Raw genomic sequence first — 23091 nt, 5'->3', positions numbered from 1 at the left:
CCACGGAATTCCTTTGTCTTCAAATGTAGGCGATAATGGAGCATATTTACTAAGTTATGCTATTTCTATTTCATAAGACAGTTTTTTGGTGCTGGAAGACACATCATGACCTCTTCAAATGCATGGGCTATAAAGTGTCTTCTCACAAACGCCCCACAATTTCACGGAATGGGTTTATAAAAAGGAATATTAGTTCTTTCTGAGTGATGGTATTATCAATCAATGGTATTTGTTGTGAAAACTTGAAATCCTTGATGGCCATATATGGCCCACGGGGGCTTCACCTGCGGCCTGCAACCTCTGGCCACCCCCAGCAGCCTGCTCTCCCTCTCTCTCCAGTGCAGAGGGAGCGGTGATGTTGCTGGCTTGGTTCGTAGCTTCTCCCCCTCCCTCAGTGGCTTAATGATAAATACTGCGAAAGACAAACACTGCTCCTCTCCAATGCTAACCACTAGTTCCCTGTGTAGGAAGAGGACCGGGGCAGTACAGGACAGTGCCAGCATTAAGGTGCTGACAGGAGCATAGAGAAGCTCCTAATCACAGCTGCAACGTCCCTTCTGCCTGTGCGCACACACGCGAACACACACACACACACACAAACCTATATATCAAAACGAAACAATTGAACATAGGGACAACTAAGTAGACAATTAGTGGATAATGTGATACATAAATGCAATAGTTCGAAGGAGTGTGTAAATCGAGATAGTAAAAAAGTCCCACGTTCTATGGAATCTGTGAATAACAAAAGCGATCCAATATGGTGAAGTACTTCAAGATATAACATTTATGCGGAAACGAAAAGTGGCTACTTACAATGTTGCAGATAAATTGTGTATTGTGGGTATATGCCACCGCACGGGCATTCGGAAGGGAAATTCCGGCGTCTCCCTCTCATCCAGTGTGTCTGTATGTGAGGCTACTACTCCAGTAGTCAGATCTCGCGATGATTGCTCATAGTCCCGTTCCAGTAATGTCAGAAGGTGGTGGGGGAAATCTGTCAGCTGTTTGAAGCTGCTCCGGTCCCACCACTGTTATTCCTCCTCTCAAGTCAACAGTACTAGGGCAGGTGAATCAGAGTGATGGGCTACAGGTTTTACTCAAGATAAAACCCTACGCGTTTCGTTCCTACTGCGGGAACTTCACCATATTGGCTCTCTTTTGTTAATCACAGGATCCATAAAAGTTGGGACTTTTTTGCTCTCTCTATTTACACACTCCGAGCTATTGCATTTATGTATCACATTATCCACTAATTGTCTAATAGTTGCGCCCTATGTTCAATTGTTTCTTTTTGCTATATTAATTGTATCTGTGTGAGATCAGGAACACCGTGGCTGCACATAGGGACCATCTTCATATTGCTTACACCTGATCAATTGTGCACTATATATATATATATATATATATTATACACATACACAATCACATTTTACGTTATGGTGGGTGAAAATCCTACAGCCTTGAAAATTGCAAAGCCAGTAAAACCAACCTACCACTGATGAGATCATTAAGGTCGAAACATGTCTGAGTGGTATCTCTGGCTTTGCATCCGATTCCCGTGTTGTGCTTAAAAGCTGTGTGAACAGTGAGCATTAGCTTATAAAAGTCCCATGTAAAAATTGATTTCAGGCAAAAGGTACAGTGTGCTCATGTACATGTCATTTCCCAGAATCCCTTGCTGCAGTGGAAGCACTGTATGATAGGTGATAACGGTGAAAGGCAGGGTTGCAGACCTGTCTAAGACATGTGAATGTGCTCACAAGTGATATATATATATAAATATACATGCATAAACACACTCACACGTGTGTGTGTGTGTGTGTGTGTGTGTGTGTGTATAGGTATGTGCGTATAAATATATACATATATATATATGTATGTGTATATATGTGAATGTATGTATATGTACATGCATTTGTATATGTGTATGTAAATTTGTGTAATATACATACATACACATACACACATACACACATACACACATACACACATACACACATACGTAATGCCTGCCATTGCTCTAAATTGTATGGATATATAAACAGTAACGTGACCTGACACAAGTACAACATATTAAATATCTATTTACATGCCCATATAGTCGATCATAACTATGGACAGAAATATAATCATAACATCTTCATATATACAGAAATAAAAAAAGATTGCCATTAGCAGTTATACATTTTGGTTAATAAATACCATTTCTATATATCCTTATTCCATTTTCCCTTCAACACAATACGAGTATACATGGTTACACAGTTAAAAAAAAAACAACAAAAAAACCTCCTAATAGGCATAATATATTCCACACAAAAAAAGTAGCAAAATATACACACTAGAGTATAAATAATGATAACCTTTAGTGGGGTGGTTTTGTTTATAGAAACTGTTCATTCAAGTTAAAAGCATTATTTGATCTCCAGGGAATTTGTATGTGACACATTATGTACAGCACTGGTCCAGGGAAGCTTTGGCAGATGAAGAAAAAAAAAAAAAGCTAGCAGAAGAGAAGGACGATTTTGTTTCCCTTTATAAAAAAAATAAATACTATTTGATCCATTAGGTAATAAAAATATTAAAATAAAATAAAACAGATTCCTCATGTCAGTGCATTATTAAGAAGAGAAACGGAAGGGAAAAAAAAGTTATACAATTTAAAACTTTTTCCACGTCAAACAATATCTTAATCCATGATATTAGTTCTTAGCCTGAGGGAAGAGTTCACGTGTCCTGAGGGGAAAAGGACAACTTGATAGAATATACCCTTCAACACATAAATACATATCTTGTACCTTGCCCACCACAGCATTGAGATCACTATTAAAACAAAGCCTGGGGCACTTTGTGATGTCGAAGATTGGTGGGTGGATTATAATTGACTTGAAGACTGTCATAGCTCTGTTATGATAAAACCTGTAACTTGCTTCCAGCGTGGCGGAGCCATCTGTGCCCACCATCCATCTGTTTAGACGTGATTGGCAAAGTAGTAGGAGACGCGCAGTGGTCGCCTCCGCCTGAATGGAATGAACCACAGGATCTTCCAGCGAGTGCCAAAAACTTCTGAGAAGGTCTGCTGCCATGGTTTACGAGCTCTCGATCTACAGAAGACAGCATTATTAGTGAAAGACAGCATTCCCATGGTGCACTTCAGTCAGTGTAGACAATACAGGGTTGGCTGGGGATCTATTAGAAAGCGCAGATGAATTGTGCTCCCTAGCATCACAAATGCAGCTTTCCTTTCATGGTGACATGCAGCTGCGTTTTACCACCACCTAGCAGGGGCCATAACTGGATTGTCAATCAACGGAGGGCAACTTCTAAAGTTGTAGACAATCTCGGATGACAAGAATTCATGTCAGCTACACAGTAGCAAGTTTTTTCCTTTCGGCTTTGATCCCTGGCAATGCCTTGTTGTCTCGTCATCAACTACTTCCCTCAAAACAGAAAATAAAAAACAAAATAAATAAATATGGCCCACTATGTGTCAGAAAGCTAAAGCATGTTATTAAAAATGATCAGAAAGTGGCATACTAGCAGTTTGGACACCTGCAGCATGATATATTCACAAATGTATACCAAATGCCGAATAATTGTTAGGGAAAATTCAATTGCATTGCTAGTCATTTGAGCCCAAATATCACTGTTTTAAGAAAGCCCAATACTGGTTTGATTTCCTTTGAGGAGAGAAAAAGAGAACAATTCATGTAACCCAGCAGTCTGCACAGAGGTGTCAATATCCTCGGCAAATTGATCAGACATTATTCCCTGCAGTTAATATCTTAAAGGACAGGAGACATGAATACCAACTTTCGCTAAATGAAGGGGAAACGTCAATTTATATAGTAACCTCAAAGGTGAGCCGGTCACCGGAAGTGCAATTATTGTTTTGTGTGCAGTAGTGTCCTCTCCTGCTAAATGTCCATGCAACAAAGTGTCCCTGCGGCAAAGTGGTGTGCGAAGGAACGGCCGTGGCTAATAATACCATGCTGGACCAGGGTGGGAGCTGGGGAGGGGAGGTGTCTCAAGTTCCTGAAATACTTACAAGATACTGGTTTTAAATCTCCGACCGGGGGAAAGCAAAAATGCTGCCAAATTTCTTGTCCAATAGGAAACCGCAACATCAGTTGTGACTTCCTATTGGGAAGCCATTTAAATCACCTTTAAAAAACAGGAGCTAATACTGGTAACTTCGCCGCTAAGTATCTCGGGAACGGGGGGTCCCTGAGCTGAAAATAGCATGGCTGAACTCTCAACAATCTCCTAGTCCCAATACAGTAAAAAATAAAAAAAAGCGATTAGTTCGGGATGATTGCTGCTTCTATTTTAGCAGATTGGCTGCCTCACTAATCAGAAGAGCAGACCAAAAAAAAAAAAGAGACAGTAGAAAACCGCTTTCCAAAAGGGAGAAATGGACGAAGAAATAAGATGTGCATTTTACAAAATAAATTCGGCATGTCATCCTTTGTCTTTAATAAAACACATTTAATTCTTACTAGAGAAAATGACAGCATTTGCCCAAAAGCATGAAATATACCAGCAGATATATCATTTTTGCTATAGCACACAATGAAGAAAAAAAAAAAAAAACGACAAGAATAATTGTAGACATAAGGAAAAAAACACAGTTCTCATTGACAATTGGAAAAACGGGAGCAGGAGAGAACAGAACAGTGGCCATGAAGAAAAATAAGGAAGGATATACTTAACCAATACGTACATTTCTTCACAGCAATTGGACATTTTTTCTATAGTTGTTGTATCCTGTTGAAAGAGAAACATTTTGATGCGGTGACCTAATTTTGCCTTTGTTACTTACTTTGCATAAACGACTAACAGGTTGTGAGAAAAGCGCCGACAATACCGTACAGGGCAAATCGACAAGATAGGGTTCAAAGGTTTCTCTAATACTTAATTAACCCAGCTCTAATCATCACCAAGACAACTTGCAGTGTGTGTGTTGCAGTGAAAACCTGGCTCGTTGGTTGCTCTCCAACAATGAACTTGGGAAACCCTAAAACGCCAGAGAAGAGGCTACTTATTGCCTTTTCTTGTAGAAATAAATCAAGTCATTTGAAGAAGCCTTTAACAGATTAAAAAACAGTGTCTCCCAATCTATATAGGTTATTGGGCAGGGGCAATTTATTTATCAATCTATATAGGGGCAATTTATTTATCAATCTATTACACTCAATATCCTCCAGACGTTTTAATTCACGGAAGCCAACATAAATGGCTTTATTTAATTGAGCCCAATAAACCACCATAGTGCAAGAATTGATAGAAATAGTTCTGTGTACAAATGATGCCTTGCCCAATATGTTCACTGAATTGGAATTTGTACTTATTGTATTGAACCGATTATAATGTGAACAGTGCCCCCATGAGGGTATTTTATACATTGGTGAAAATGTAAAGATATTCAGGATAAGATGGTGGTCAATGCACACTCATCTAATACTGACTATGTAAACTGTAGGTCCATTCCACAAATTAGCCAAAATGTGATCACAGATGTGATGGGAGGCGGCACATAGTCACAACCCGATATCCAAATCCCATTTGGCCATGTCCTGCAGTGTAGCATGGGTAACCGTGGCGAGCTTGGAACGTTTTCTAGAGCAAACCGGCTGTCCAGGTCGTTATTCGCTGAAAACTCCCTGGGAGTTTTTGGCCAATAATGGCTGTTGGGCAATATTAAATGACCCCCTTAGTAATACGTTCAATGCGTCTAGAGCAGGTTTGTATCTCATTGTATTATTATAGGCCAGTTAACTTATATCCCTGAAGCAATTACTACAATACAGGAGACTCTTGTGCCTGAAAAACGTTGTATATTTTGCTGCGTACGGTGCAATGATATAAGAATTAAAATGAATTAACTAGAAGTTTATTTTCTGTTTCAAATGTATTTGATATGAGATTTTCAGCTGACCCAAAAATGTACATGGGATAAAATGACTGTGCAGTGCTGCTTCCTGCCAGTCCCGAAATACTTCACAACTGCCTTTTCTCCTTCACCAGCAGAATCAATAAAATCATGTATTAAATATGTGATCAGAATACAATGACAAATGTAACAAGAATAAAAGGTCAATGCAGAGCCCTCTATGTTTCCTTCGTGTAAATAATGTACTGTACCAGTCTGCTCCAATACTGTGTAAAGGGAGGAAGCTGGAGGAAACCTAACAACTCATCAGTGTACATGCATATTAATATATGGCCCTGCACGGATTCCTTGCTGTCCTGGGATACCTCGCTTGTTTCTGCCCTGTTGTCAACAATATCTCAGAATGAGAATGCTGCTCTACACAATACCCTATACTGTGCTAACGAGATCAAACCTAAATATCAACCCCAGCATATCACCTAAGGCAAAAGACATAACGGGAGCAACTGTCAACTGGTTGGGGTATATATTAGGCAATGGAATAAGGAAGTCCATTTTCTTTACACCGGTCAGAAAACTCACACTAACGCAATGCACAACATACTGTAAGTGTCATCATAAATGCAGAAAGGGAGCAAAAAGGTGAGGTTGCACAAGTGTTGAAAGATCAGACGGACTGGCCATTATTTTATCCCTTGATTCATCCATTACTTCTTTATTAAAGAAGGGCAAAGGAGCATAAAGTGGGTGTGTTATGTCTATAGGCGAGGACAACAAAGACTTGTGGATAGAGATAGAGATGAACTGGTGGAAAATCATACAGAGAGAAGAAAAGAAGAACAATTCATTAGACTAGACAAGTTAAACACTTTAAATGTGTTAAAAGTAAAATAAATAAACATACCACTTGTGGTACATTTGCATGTCTCAGACAGGTCCGCATCCCTATCTTTACCCCAATATCGCTTAGCAAACAGTGCTTGCACTGCAGCCAGGGATTCTGGGTAACAACATGCAAATGAGCAGTGTGTTACTCTTTACTTCTTATCCATTTTAACATGGACTTCTATAAGGTTATTCCTGATGCATTGCCCAGCTTTTCAGCACTTCCCGTGTTAAAGACGTGCCCAGCCAGTAAACCTACCCACCATAACTTTTATAATGTCCAGTGTTTTTACCCGCTTCACGCTGCATAGCCAGCAACCAACCTCGCGCTGGTGATACCCAATCGGTCGAAACAGCTGCTGAAAAAGCTGTGTAATACGGCAGGTATAAGCTTATAGGTTATAAACCCCTTTTAAAATGGATAAGAAATAAAGATCGACACAGTGCTCATTTGCATGTCATTACCCAGAATCCCTGGCTGCAGTGGAAGCACTGTGTGCTAAGAGATAATGGGGAAAGACAGGGTTGCGCTCCTGTCTGAGACATGCAAACGTACCACAAGTGGTATTTTTATTTGCTGTGCACTGTACAGTAGAGGCTTTTTGTCACTTATTTTTTTTTTTTTTACCCACCATAACTTTTTTAATGTCTGAAAAGTAAAAGAAATGGAAGAGAAAAAACAAGGGTTCAGAAGCCCTGGATTGAGTTAAAGTAAACAAGGATAAATCCCTATCCACTTCTAACGGGATCATTAATGCTACCTGGGCTTTATTTTAATCACATTAGTGGCACATTACCTTTCATTTAGTCAACACAGCACTATTTAATGAGACAAGACTCTTAGATCTACAATAAAGGTGAACAGCTAATCACAGTTGCTGCTCTTTTCTAATATCTGCCAAATCAAAGTTCCGATTAAAAAAAAAGGTGGTTGGAACTTTATACGAATGGATCTTCTCTGCCAACCAAAGATTCCTGAATTTTCCAGTGTTTGAAGAAAACTCCCCAAATTCCATTAGAAAAAACAATATTTGCCAAAATCTGGTAATTTCTGCCACAATTTACAAAAGGGCCCTCAGGGAAAGCAAATGCTTGTATCAGGCGACATTTTGAAAAATACAAAGTACTATTTTTTTGCTGGCAAAATATTGTATAACACAATCCATTTGCCAAATCCTATGGTCTTTCCCCAAAAAATAGACCTAAATGTTTGCGAACCGAATACGGGATGTCTTTACCTTGTGTATGCATAGTTATATTAGTTTCCAACTAAAGGTTAATGGGCCAGTCCCACAAGCAGGACAAAAAAAATTAAACAGAAATCGCATCAGTCTAATTGCTTCTTCAATAAGATTCAGTCCGCTTTAATGTAACCGTTTTAATTCTTTGCACCCTGTTAAAAATGAACGTGAATCGCTTTTCTCGGGCCTGTTGAATTCAAGAATGTTAGCTACATATGTTTATCTGTTTGGCTAATTTCATAGTTACTTTGCAAACAATTAACATTAATTCACATCTAGTTCACCAAAATACATTAGATAAAGATTGTGAATATACACCAACTGTGATTAGAACACAAAAGGACCTAGTTTCTCAAACACAGATCCAATCCGCTCCGGGTAAAAAAAATTAAACATATGCAATGTCTGACGAGCAGGAAAGAGGAGCTATACTTTCAACACAAAATGTTAGAGATCGCAGCAGAAGAGGAGCCAGATAAAACCCTTTCAAAAGTTAAAGCTATGTGAAGCACTACTTAGAGAAACATGGACACATATTTCCAATGCAGAAACCATCAAGATGATCCCTTCAAATTAGGTTATAGATTAGTTTGCTTGAATGATGTTGTCCAATTTAAACATCTGCTCATGTTACTAGAAAGGCCCTTTTTTTTTAACTTTTGGAAATGAGATTACTAGATCCTTTCCGTGGAAGTGTCTGAGTAAATTCTAATTACTTTATCTGGGTCACAGATAATCTGCTTTTGCAGACTGCGCACAATAATACGAAACAGTTCCTCAAGTAATTATGCAAGCCGTCCCTTCCTGAGGATTTTCCTGGAACAGGAGAGCGGATGAGAAAAGAGGGAGAGGCTGAGAATAATTGAGAAGTACGAGAGATGGAGAGAGGGAAATGGGGAGAAAGAAGAAAAGGCCCAAAAGGTAAAAGAGGGAGGTTGCAAAGATAAAGACATACATAGACAAGGGGAGAAGGAGAGAAACAGAGAATATGGGTGTATTGTAAAAAAAAAAAAAAATGGTGTATATATATATATATATATATATATATATATATATATATACCATTTTTTTCTATACACTACAATTTGTTCTATACACTAGTATTTACATGTTCCCATATGGAATACACAGGTAAAGTGCCACAGGTTAGTTCTGACTGTCGAACATCAATTCTCCTGCTCAAGGAAAGGGTCAAGGGAAGCCTGTCGTAGTGCCCTCTCCTTCTGCAGTCTGGAGTAGAACTGGAGAACATATGGGTTGGCTCTCACAACCTTGGGGTCAAAATCCATAACATAACATATATATATATATATATATATATATATATATATATATATATATATATATATATATGTGCTTCCCATTTTTTGTACAACTTTACAATACAATTAGGTTACGCTTATAGTGCCGGCGACATCAGGCTACGGTCACGGGAAAAATCAAATTGAGATGACTTCCAGCGATCGCGACCAAGCCGTCGCTCCGTCGGCAATGCCTTTGTTTTGACTTTGCAGCGCTGTCACTATAAGCGCAGCATTAGTACAATTATTAATACAAGTAGTATAAATGCATCAAGACCTAAATGTGACATTGCATCGAAGACAGTAACAAAAACAGTAAGAGTACATTTGAGTGCATTGGTTCCAATGTGCATGGGTTTTGAAGTTACTTTGTAGCATGTGAGTGCGGTTGTAAGTGTGAGATGGGTCTAGTGACACAGGGTATAGAGAAATATAGTGAGGGATTAAAGCTGACATGTAAGGGCTGGCAGAGGAGTGAAGAGCAGATTAAGTTTGAAGTTAATGTGCCGTTTAATAGCAAGAGGTTAAAGCTGATATAAATAATTAGAACATTTTGGAAATGTAAGATACTCACACGACAAAGTGGAGATAACCATGATGTATATGTGTACACACACACACACACACACACACACACACACACACACACACACACACACACACACACACACACACACACACACACACACACACACACACACACACACACACACACTGTCCTGCATGTTTAATTTACATTTGTATTGAGTAACAGAAAGCCTAAACCTATCTTCATTTTAAATTATTACTCGGATTGATATAAATCAATGCAGGACTATCCTTATGGTTCATTATTTAACCAAGTTCCAGTCAGAGGGATCTATAGGCAAGCAGAATACGCCAGACAAGATTTGTACACTTAGCATCATTAAAGTATGTGTGAAAATTTGGTGGATAAAAAGTGACAAAAACCCTCCACTATACAGCAAATAAAAAGATCACTTATGAGCACAATCACATTTCTCAAACAGGTCTGCAACCCTGCTTTTCACCATTATCTATTAGCATATAATGCTCCCAGTGCTGCCAGGGAATCTGGGTAATGACATGCAAATGAGCAACAAAAGTGTGTCACGTTTTGCTTCTAATCCATTTTAACATGGAGCCCTATAAACTTATGAATGCCGTATTACCCAGCTTTTCAGCCCAACCTGGGTTAAAGAATTGCATAGCCAGTAAATCTACAGTATTCACAGACAGCGGTTTCGACCATGTAAGTTGATTGTAGCATGTCTAGAACAATATATATTTTCACATAGAATAGTGATTCTAGGATACACTATTCCAGGGGTATGCAAACTTTGTCTTCACCCCCCTGCCTGCTCCCCCCCCCTTACCTTTTCTTCTGCGTCATCTAACGTCATGTGATGTCGCGGTGCCATTTGACGCTGCGTTGTCATGGCGACGTGACGTCAGAAGCCGCCGGAAACAAGGTAAGAAGCAGTTACAGAGGCCTCGCGCCCTCTTCCAGCATTTAATTTATATGTGGGGAAGAGCGCGTGGCCTCTGTAAGTGCCTTGCCCCCACAGAAAATGTTGCGTCCCCCACTTTGCGCAACCCTGCACTATTCTATATGCATAGACCAAAAAAACATGCCAAATCATATTTGTAAATGGAGACAAAAGAAGATGAAGTGACAAAAGGTACCATGGTGTACGGGTTTACAAACACACAAACCAGGGCTCCATATAATGTTGCTCCACAAGTCTGCAGTCTGCAGACGTCTTAACAATCAATACGAGTCTTTCATAAGCATCCTCTCACTGGCGTGGCTGGGCAGAGTGGAATCTGGACCAAATGTATAGAGCCATAATTCCAACCCCAGTAAGCACAGAAATCAGATTACTGCACTTCAAATGTGCCACTGTGGTTGAGTTGGGTGCATATATGGTTTAAATCAAATGCACCACTATACCGAAGTTAAATTACAACCCTCATCTATGCATGCAAAAAAAAATGTAACCGACCAAGAATAGTGTAGGTAATAGGTAATTCTTCAACATGAAGAATTAATGTTCGACCCAATTGCAACTGTTATATTTTAGTCGTAGGAAGAAAATAAAAGTGCAATTGAGCTTAGTGTGAGATATGCTATCTTAGGCAACGCTTATAGTGCCGGCACCGCGACGGCAACGTCAGACTGCGGTCGCAGGAAAAATCAAATTGAGATGACTTCCATCGATCGCGACCAAGCCGTCGTGTCGCGCTTACTATAAGCGCTCGAGACAGCGACAATGCATTTATTTTGACGGGCCGTCGTGTCGCTGTCGCTATAAGTGCAGCCTTAAGCAAGAAAGTTGTCATAATAGCTGGTGTGATGCAGGAGGACTAAAAACCCTATGGAAATAATGGAAAATAACACATACCATCAATATGCCCATAATCTGCGTGTAGAAGAGACTGCACATGCCACCAAACATGAGGATACCCATGAAAGTGGACATCCGAAGCATGGCCAGTTCATGTTTAAATATAAACAGATCCTACAGGGAACAGAAACAAAAAAATGGGTTAGAAGTCTGGGGAAAGGACATTAAAAGCAATTAGGAAATAAAAGAAACATTTAATAAAACAACATGCTTTACAGAATCGCTTTCTGAGCTACGGTACTAAAACAGGCTGACAAAAGCAGCTGTCCAAAGTAAACCAGTAGAACTCCTGACGAAGCACTACGTGCGAAACGCGTAGAGGTCACGTGGTGGCAGTTCCTGTGGAGTATTTGCAGCTGGTGGAAGCGAGTCTCCTTGTCTCTAGCAGGGTAAGTACTCAGATTGGTCCGGACCCTCTCTGTAGTGCTTAGCTAGATCACTTTGGTCACCCCCTACCCCACATCCACTATTTTGGTCAATTCCCAGTCCCGTTTTTAGTATAACTGTTTAGACTTATTGTTGTTTTTATCCTGTATCAGTGGATGGTTACCCACTGTCTTAGATTAATAAATCGTTCACACCCCTCAGTGCGCCTGTCTGCCTTTGTTTTCTTCTGTTTGTCCAAAGTAAACCAGTTCAAAGATAATACAGGTGTGAGCAGATCATATTGCTGTATCACAATTAGTAACGCTTGTATTCTACTTGTAATTGCCACGTGCATTTTGCCAGATTTGCTTTCAAGCCAAAAAGTAATAAAAATAAATATTTATCTTAACTTCTCCTTGTAATGATATACTGGAAAGCAGGTAGCAGTAAGCCCCACAGAGTAGGTCATTATTTCACTTACCTTTCTCAGCCAAATAACACGACCTCTGATCCCTTGCTATGGGAATAAAATGACCGTAACTAGACGTAGGACAAGCCATGCTCCCACACCGAGGACTGTGCCTTTACCAGATAACCACTTCCCAGATCCATCCCTTATGATAAACCCAGTACAGTCAGCTTTCTATACATGCTACAATGGGGATTTTTCAGATGTAAAGATGTTCTGTGTGTATTTGCTGTGCTGTAATAGCAGCTACCTGACTATATAGTAACCTCTTTTACTTTACTAGAGAGGTGTCCATTTCTGAGGTGATAACTTATTTGGATTTTCAAAGTAGATAGAAGTAGAGGGTAGAGCACTGCCAAAAAGGAGCAAAGGGCTGGGGCAAAAAATAACTATTTATTGGGCATATAAGCCAAAAGAACAGACACACAGATTAAAACTCTATTGTTGCCATTATTCACGGGACACTCACTGCCTACATTCTTTATGCACACCGGCTCCTGACATTTTATTTATAGCCTATGATACAGGACATTGCAGTATTTTGTAGCATCAGCTTGGGGGGTCTCCCCTGTTTTTTCTTTTTATTTGGATTTTCAGGCCAACATCACTTAATATGCCGAGTATTAGATTAAAATGTGGTCAATGTATGCTTTGTTTTAGGGCACCCCTTTTTTTGTGTCATTGGTGCGGGTTGCATGAACATTGGCATCAATTCATCTACAATGTATTATGTTAATATTGGTGTGTGTAACTGGCACACAGTGAGTATAAAAGTGTGACTAGGAACACACAACGTCAAACACTACAGGATACCAGCACGCTACACTGCTGTAAAAAAAAAAACCCTCCCATTAGCGATCTTCCCCTTATCAATGCATTAATATCTTCACTGTGACCGTTTTCCACCTCCCACTTATCTCATTACATAGTTTGCTGGCTTCTCTCTACTATTCGACAATCACATTCAACACAACACGAACCACATATTTTGACGTTGCCCAACAGGAATTCGTGAAAATACATTTATTCAAGTAAGTTTGTACCAAACTGCCCTAATTTACATAACCCTTTCCTACCAGTAATCAACCATGGATCTCCCTCTGCAAACCCACCTGTTCTCCAACAAGGACTTAATCTCGATCCTATTCTGAACAGATACTTCCAACGAACCTAAAGGCCAACACTATAGATGGCACTGTATATGTGTCTGGTCACTCACTGTGGAACATACCGCTACCTTCAAATTAACCAAATGTAAGACTCAGACAGGGGAATAAATGCCATACATATGCTATACAATTTATTATAAAACATTTTGAAGTAGGAGGCCCTGCAGCTTGTAAACTTAGAATTACATGTGCATAGTTGGGATTTTTTATTCATGAGCAGTTTTTTGGATAGCAGATAACACATACTAACATCACGTTGTAATTCACAGTGTTCTCATGCTGCTGCTTACTCATTTCATATAGAAGGTTGGTACTTAAGCTAGAATGAGATCTCCTCCTTTCTTACCAAGTACTTTTCTAACCTACAATGTTTTTAATTTTATAGTTTATATAGTGTTAGGTTACTTTTAGAGGTGGTGGGAACACTTAAGGACCTAATATTGATTGCAATCTTTCACTCTTATTTCATTATATATGTACAACATCCTGACAAGTGGCTGATATCCTGCCTCCCCATTTCCTATGAGTAGGACATCACTGCGCATGACCACTGATGATTTGACACCCCCCTTCAGGCCCACAGAGTAGCGAACATGCGCACAAGCCAATGGAAGCCTGCACTACATTTGGGAACCAGACGCCGACGTCACGGGAGCGACGGACGCATCAGGACGACAGGGACACCGCTGCGCATGCGCAGTCGAAAGGAGAAGCCCATTATGCCAGGACTGAGTTCGTGAACTCAACGCAGAAGTGACGTCGCGGAAATGATGTCACGAAGACCGATGAAAGCAGAGGGAACATCCCACGCTGACACGCAGCAGACTACCCATCAGGGTATGGAAGAGGGAACAGAAGCCTATCAGGAGACGCGGACATTACACACCCAGGACTAGGGTGTCATCTGACTTAAGTAAAACCGGAAGTGCAATCAAGAGACTATGGGAATCACATGGGTAATCAAGGGGGGTTTACTTTAATCAATCACTTTAGTTTGGACTATATATATTGGACTTTTATGCTGTCTTCTTTGCCAGTCACTTGAGAAAGAGCTTTGTACAGCTCGAAACGTTGTGAGTGCCTAGAATAAATTTATTTTCTTAAAAATCCGTAGTGCCCTGGATCCTCCCATTTGTTCATATATTTTGAAATTACACAGTCAGGTTATTTCTCTGAACCACGGAGCACCGGTACCTCTAACTGCAAGTATATTGCTGCTTTATTATACTCTTACAGGTGTGCTAGACATAACCCCTTTTGTTTGATCATAGTTGGGATCAGACAGAGGTCATTAAGACTTAAAGTCTTAGTCATTAGGTGTCAAAAATATGTTTAGATATACGGAAACGTTTATGTCAGAGCTGGATGTTCTATGAGCCACAATCTTCTTCCTAATCTAACATTTTGGCATGAGCAATGGCTGCCCAAAGTGTGAATATAATGACGATTGCAAACTATGACACCTAGACCTATGGAACCATCCGTTAACACAGAACAGATATAGTGGTCACTCGAGAGCAATTAGTTTTGTTACGATTGGCATTATGGTAATATAATGATATGTCCTCTTCTTCAAAAGTGCCACCCCAACTGTTTGTTTTCTTATTTCATTATTTTATTAACCTAGGTGCCTACAGGTCCCTATGATCGCTCCATTCATTTCTTGCAAGACTGCCAGTTCAGGAGATAGTAGTGCGTTCAATCTTCCTTCCCTGGCATAAGATAACGGACATCCTTGCTGATGAGGCAGCCATTTGCATCATTGAAATGCTCCATGGATTGGAACATAGGTGTATTCAGGAGATAGGATGAAATTTAGGGCCTCACTATCTAGTACTTCAAGGGCAAACTTCTAGTAATTTGATATTCATGTAAACTCTCTCTGGAAGCCACGTACAACATTTCTCCAGTTACTAAACTGTTAAAAGTGGGAAAGAAACAGCACTAGGCTCTTTCAAAAGAAGGGGGAAAAAAAATGAAAATCTATTTTTTTTTCTTTGATACATTTGGTGCCATTTTGTTGTCTGTTTCGCAGCCGGGAGACTGATATATAACCCCATCTGTGTCTCGATAAACATTGTGTAGCTTGCACTGACTGCTGCTCCATCTGGCATAATAATAATGCTGGAATCTTTTATTCTGGATGAGCACTATTTCTTACCAAAATAAATAAGTGTACAATGCCCAGAAACACAGACTGTGGAGCCTTTAGGGCACCACTTCCATTTATTTTGGAAGGGTGGTGAGGTTGGGATATTTTGTATCCAGTTGCGGGATGTTCTTGCTTTCCCGGCACCAGGTGAATGCCCAATTAGACCTTGTTGACCCTTATCCGAGACACGTGTGGATAACGCAAATGCTGGCTCACCACCTGAATAAACCGATTAGATTTCCTTCTCTAATGTTTTCCTACTTGGTTAAATCTCAATTGATGATTTGCCAACTGCCAAGGAGCCGGCCAAGTGCCTTACAGTATATAGAAGGTCATACCGATTAAAGACTAAAGTTAAAATGATGATAGAAATCCATAGACACTCACGTAGTACATTCAGTGATGTTTTTGAATAGACAAATCAAACCACCACAATAAATAATTCTTCTTTAAATAACAAAAAAATGTGGGAGAGCATTAAATAATTAAATGGAGCAGAATAAATTCCCCCTTAGTTAGTATTCTAAAACCATTTCTAGTAATCACTCAATTACGTTTCTGCATGATCTACAAAAAAAATTAAAAGGGAACTCTATTCCGGCGCGTTTCCAGATAAATACGGCCCGGAGTACTGTATTGCCTTTTGATGGTTTGCCTTTTTTTGTTCTTGTTAATATTTTGTTATGCATAGTCTTAAAACACAACCAACTGTATCTACATGAATATCAAATCAGAGTACAATTTAACTTTTATACACAAACTTATCTAATCTGCACTGAAATTAAGTCGCTTGGCTAATGTCCAATATTGTGGCTACTCCAGATCACGATTATTCCTTTGAATTATTTGGTGATCTTACTCTAGGACGCTTATGTTATAACTTTTCTCATAAGGCATTAGAACACCGGGGTGGAGATTCACTAAGCGCTGATGCATGGTATCCCCCCCCCCCACATTCAATTCAATGGCAGTGAACACTGGATCGGGGTATGATACCTCACATCAGCACTTGGCAAATTCAAGCCTCAGTGCCTACTATGTAATTGAACATATAGCTATGAAAGCCACCAGAAGAAGTTAGATTTCTTGTGGTTTTGACAGCCAAGAAATCTGCTGTATAAACTGGCCTATTACCTGAAATGGTCACTGTACTAGAGCTCCCTCTGCTGGCCCTTCAATACTTGGATTCAAGACAAAGCCAGTTACAAAACCAGCTCTTTACTAAGTCTTCAGAGAAGGGAACACACAGTTATTTAAAGAAAAAATAAATAAAACCTAGACACCTACAGTATTTATTTATACCAAAGGAAAAATGATGCCCCCGTTGTAAATTTACACGACACACAGAGCTCTCTCAATGTATAGTTTCTGGTTAAATATTTTGAAAATTAATCAATTAAAATAAAAGGTACAATTCATCCAGCAAAGTTCCTTTTAAACTCATTAATTACAATGTTTAGATATTATATGTGTAGCTCGGTCCTCACTTTAGCCCTCCTTACCTCGGCTACAAGCGGGGAACTAACTGGGCACTCAGGGAGGTTGTAGGGGCGACCCAGTCGCCGGGGCACTTCGGCAGGACACCAGTAAGGGTGCCGCCATTTTAGAAGTGCTGCGCATGCGAAGAGGGTATTCAGAGTAGTGGCAGCCATCTTGCTACACCCGGCGCATGCACAGTAAGGAGCAGCGGCCATTACACCCATAGCTGAACAGGGGAACTACAACTCCCATGAGCCTCTGGAAGTAAGGACACGAGGCCCACAGTAGCCAATAGGGCTCCCGAAATCCCCCTGCAACAGACTGATACATTTGGAGCGCTCAGCGGGACCACGCCAGTAGGAGCCAGGACAGAGAAGGAGAAGATAGGGTCTGAGTGTCAGTGGCACTAGGCCAGAGTACCCCCTTAGGTCCCAGATAGGCCCCACTCATGTGTAGGTTGTGGCTGCTTCAGGGAAAGGCCCACAGATAGGGACATTTCCCCAGTAGCCTGATAGTGATAGGCATCAGTGAAGACGCCGCGCAGTGATTCACGGCCTGTGGTCTGGGACCAGACGACCTACGTACAGAGACTCTTAAAGGTGGGATTCTCCTACCGGAGACCTAATTGTAAGACCTGCTAAAGAACAGATGATTGTTATTATGTCCTGATATGTAAAACCATAGAATTTAAAGAGGGTGCACTTTCTTTTTCACACGTGTGTGTGTGTGTGTGTGTGTGTGTGTATGTGTGTGTGTGTGTGTGTATGTATATATATATATATATATATATATATATATATATATATATATATATATATATATATATATATATATATATATATATATACACACACAGTGCTTGACAAATCACCCAAAAATCTACTCGCCGAACCAAAAAATCTACTCGCCACCTAGTCCCGCCCCCAACCCCACCCCTAGTCCCGCCCCCAATCCCACCCCTAGTCCCGCCCCCACTTTTAAAAAATACATAAATAAAATTACTTGAATAATTAACTGACTGACTGGGGGGAGGAGTAACTGACTGGGGGGGGGGGGTAACTGACTGACTGACGGGGGGTAACTGACTGACGGGGGGTAACTGACTGATGGGGGGGTAACTGACTGATGGGGGGTAACTGACTGACTGGGGGGGACTACTGACTGACTGGGGGGGTTACTGGGTGGGGAGGAGGTGACTGACTGGATGACTTTGACTGACTAGGTGGGGGGTGACTGATTGGGGGGGTACCTCTGGTGTTCCACACACACACACACACACACACACACACACACACACACACACACACACACACACACACACACACACACACACACACACACACACACACACACACACACACTCTCCCATATATATACACACACACACACTCTCCCATATATATACACACACACACACACACACACACACACACACACACACACACACACACACACACACTCTCTCTCCCATATATATATATACACACACACACACTATATCCCATACACACACACACACACACACTCTCTCTCCTACACACACACACACACACACACACACACACACACACACACACACACACACACACACACACACACACACACACACTCATACACGCATACACACACACACACACACTCTGTGGGGGGGGGGAGTGAAGAGGGGGGGAAGTGGAGACAGACACGGGGACCAGGGGAACACCCCCGCTGCTATATCCCACCCCGCGCGAGCAGTAACAGGAACCGAGGGGCAGCGGGGACCAGAGGGGAAGCGGAGACCAGGGGGAACTCCCGAGCTGTCATCTCACGGCCCGCGCGAGCAGCAACAGGAACCGAGGGGCAGCGGGGACCGGAGGGGCAGCAGAGAGCAGGGTGAACTCCCGAGCTGTCATCTCACGGCCCGCGCGAGCAGTAACAGGAACCGAGGGGCAGCGGGGATCGGAGGGGAAGCGGAGACCAGGGGGAACTCCCGAGCTGTCATCTCACGGCCCGCGCGAGCAGTAACAGGAACCGAGGGGCAGCGGGGATCGGAGGGGAAGCGGAGACCAGGGGGAACTCCCGAGCTGTCATCTCACGGCCCGCGCGAGCAGTAACAGGAACGAGGGGCAGCGGGGACCGGAGGGGCAGCGGGGACCGGAGGGGAGGCAGAGACCAGGGGAAACTCCCGAGCTGTTATCTCGCGGCCAGCGCGAGCAGTAACAGGAACCGAGGGGCGAGACCAGGGGGAATTCCCGAGCTGTTATCTCGCGACCCGCGCGAGCAGTAACAGGAACCGAGGGGCGAGACCAGGGGGAATTCCCGAGCTGTCATCTCGCGAGCAGTAACACAGGAACCGAGGGGCAGCGGGGACCGGAGGGGAAGCGGAGACCAGGGGTAACAGTCAAGGGAGTGAAGCGCGGGCAGCCAAGGGAGTGAGACAGGGACACCGCGTGAGAAGCAGCAGCCATTACTTACCCTGCAGAGAAGGAATGGCTCCATTTCGCGTCACGCCCAATTGGCCAATCAGCCAGGAGAATATTTTATTTATTTATTTAATTTAAAAAAAAAAAAATTTCTGCTCAGAGCAGTGGACAGAGCAGGGGGAAAAAATAGCTGGCCACCGGCCAATTTCCGTTCGCACCTGGCGAGTGGGCGACCGGGTTTGTCGAGCACTGTATATACATATATATATATATATGTGTATATATCACAAATAAAAGCATTTCGTTAGCCACAGAACGGTATCATCTATTTATTTTTTGATTATTGAAGCTCGGCTAACACAGTACTGATACCTATACATACATACATACACACACACACACACACACACACACACATATACGTATATATATACACACATATATATATATATACACACACATACACACTGTGCGTTACACGGTACTGTGATATATGCTCAGTAATGGTTGTTATCTACGTGTGTGGGTATTACTGTTTACATTGTTCCTGTGAGGGGCTTATCCTGCTAAGCTGGGATCCAGTGGAGGCGCTGCACCAAAGCGAAAACATTATCACCCCAGGCTCCCAGTGGCAGAGCCTCAGGCCTTCTGTGAGCCAACAGTTAACAGCAGTACCGGTAGCCCCTTTAGTCACCGGGGAACAAGGGCTACATATGTACTGCAGGCTGTGGTCACTATGGTAATCCTAGATTGTTATACCCCAGCTTTGGCAACCTCACAAGTCTCTTCCCCAGCTGCAGCCTGTCTATCAAAAGGTGTCAGAAGCTACAGCAAGCGCAGATTTCTAAAGGAGAAATATGGCTACTAGAAGTCTGCATTCATTTCACCTTAGCAAGAATCATAATCAAAAGGTGGCAAAATCATGACTGGAAACAGAAGCCAATTCATAAAATAAGTTATAGAAGGCATCATTATCTGGGCTGCCAAAGGGGTCTATTTACTCAAGTCTTCGGGCTACTAATGGCTAAATAACCCCCAAAACAAAAAAAAATGAATGCATCACTGCAGGAGGAAGGTTTGTTTAGAGCACATGATGTTCCATACCCAATTCATGTTTTTCAGTGGAAGGAAGTAATAGTAGTGGCAGAAGTCGAGAAGCAGCGTGTAGGCACTGAGGAGTTGAGTGTAGAAGCAGAGCTGAAGAAAGAGCCAGTGGTTGTCTTCACCAACACAGTTGTTTATCCTGTAGAAAAATCACAGAAAACAGCAATGTCTATTAGACCAATTATGTACGGAAGTCCTATTCAGGTGCTGAAGGAAGAGAACTCATTTGTAAGGTTTGTATTATCCGATAGGCCAGGTGTGCGCAAAGTGGGGGGGGGGGGGGGGCGCGGGGTTTACAGAGGCCCCACTCGCTTCCCGAAGACATTTAAATTAATGTCAACTTCTCCTTACGTTGGTTCAGATGGCGTCTGGTAAAGCGTCACCATGACAACATGGCGTCAAATGAAGCCGCAGGGTTATGCGACGTTGTGTTGCCATGGCAATGTGACGTCCTGACTTGAGAGCCAAGGTAAGGGTGGGGGGGGGGGGACACACGATGAAGGGGACAGCCTTGCAATCTTTTTTCCCTGAGCGAAGAGAGGGGTGGGCAGGAAAATAAAGATTGCGCTCCCCTGCGATAGATTAGGGTGACCAGACGTCCCAGTTTGTCCCTGTTCTTGGACTTGTGTCCATGACTTTTTCAAAAGTTCCAAGACGTCCCAGTTTTTTCCACGCTGGCACGAGCCGATCGCGCATACGCGACAGGCAAGAGCTGATCCTGTGCATGTGCGATTGGCTGTTGCCGGCTGCGCATGCGCAAATGTCCCACACCGATCGCGAATGCACTGCTGCCAAAAGCCGATCTGGCACATACGCGATTGTCTCTTGCATAATCTGCACATCAGCCGCGTATGTGCAATTGGTGTAGGTCGTTGGCACATGCGCGGTCGGCTCTGCCCCTTGCCCATCCACGGCCGGCGTGGGCCGTTAGCTCATGTGTGTTTTTAACTGGGAAAAAATGGTAACCCTACTATAGATATACCCACAGAATTTAGGAGGCAATCCAAGCGTGTGATTTTATTTGGGGCGATTTTGTTTTGTTTTTTAACAGAATATTGAAGCAGGGGTCTCCGAAGCTGAACCCCATTAATTTGAGCTCCAGTGACCCCATGCTACCGGAGATACTCACTGTATGGGGAGCCTGTAGCCACTCCGCTCGGCTACTAGGATTTCATATTACGGCAGAGTTTCAAAGCTCCCGTGCAAGCAGTCCAATAGTAAGCTGTGACGTCATCAGGTACAGCTTCCTATTGGCACGTGTGACACGGAAGCTTTAAAGTTTAAACCTCAGCTAGCCCAGCCGCAACCACAATCAATCCGGTGCTCTTTATCTCTGGAAGCAGGCGGTCCCCGGAGCTGAAATAAAAAGGGTTCAGCTCCAGAGACCTCCTGCTTCAAATCTCGAAAGATAACAAATTTGCACCCCCCCCCTTAAAAAATATATATATATATATATATATATATATATATATATATATATATATTATATAATATATATATATTAGGAAGCATTACAATTTTACGTATGTAAAAGGTAAGGTAAATCTTGGTCAATCAAGTGTTTTATTTACCCGTCTTCCACTTGCTGACCACACAGTGACATCCCACAAAAATGGAGGAGCCAGAGGAAGTCAACCTCACCTTTAAAAAAAAATTTTTATGAAATATACTTCTAGGTGTCGATTTTGGGTAAAAAAAAGATAGCAATTATCCGTATGAGACCACATGTCACTGGAATGATTTAACTTTGGCCCCAGGCAGGATTGCCCCTTTATGGTCAAGCACTGAGCCATAAACTTAATGGCCCAGGCAAAGGAATAAAAGTTGCAGAACATGGAAACATTTTTTATTGATGATGGACTACAAAATCTTGAGTGAAAAAAAAAAAGAAAAGCACTCGACCCAAGGACTTCCCCGTCACAAGTGAGAATGGTAAAGGAATTTCAAGATGATTTTAATTGAGCAGAAACTGAATTAAAAGGTTTATTCCAATATGATCACATGTAATCTTATACTATATTAGTGAAAGCACTGTATGCCTGCATGCCTGCCTGCCTGCCTGGATGTCCGGTGTCCCTAGGGGAAATCTTATTGGTCCCTTGGCCCGCCCCCGCACACCTCTCATTGGCCTGAGGCGGAGTGACGGGGCCAAAGGACACACAGGGACACAAACACACACACACACACACACACACACACACAGGGACACACAGGGACAC

General features: G+C 42.0%; 1 protein-coding gene across 3 annotated transcripts in view; it reads right to left on the bottom strand.

Annotated features, from left to right (window-relative positions):
* Window positions 1-2069: 2069 nt before the first annotated feature.
* Window positions 2070-23091, bottom strand: part of ZDHHC21 (zDHHC palmitoyltransferase 21) — a 44557-nt gene continuing 23535 nt past the window's right edge. For all 3 annotated transcript variants that reach the window (XM_075595910.1, XM_075595921.1, XM_075595899.1), the window contains 4 exons: window positions 20873-21011; window positions 11729-11845; window positions 4727-4770; window positions 2070-3107 (listed from right to left, as the gene is read on the bottom strand). In XM_075595910.1, the coding sequence (XP_075452025.1) occupies window positions 2975-3107; window positions 4727-4770; window positions 11729-11845; window positions 20873-21011 (433 nt within the window). In that variant the 3' untranslated portion in view covers window positions 2070-2974. The remainder of the gene's footprint in view (window positions 3108-4726; window positions 4771-11728; window positions 11846-20872; window positions 21012-23091) is intronic.

This window comes from Ascaphus truei, chromosome 1, assembly GCF_040206685.1.
Source record: "Ascaphus truei isolate aAscTru1 chromosome 1, aAscTru1.hap1, whole genome shotgun sequence".
Taxonomy (NCBI): domain Eukaryota; kingdom Metazoa; phylum Chordata; class Amphibia; order Anura; family Ascaphidae; genus Ascaphus; species Ascaphus truei.
Note: the sequence above shows the minus strand (reverse complement) of the source record. Positions and strands in the feature narration are given on the sequence as shown.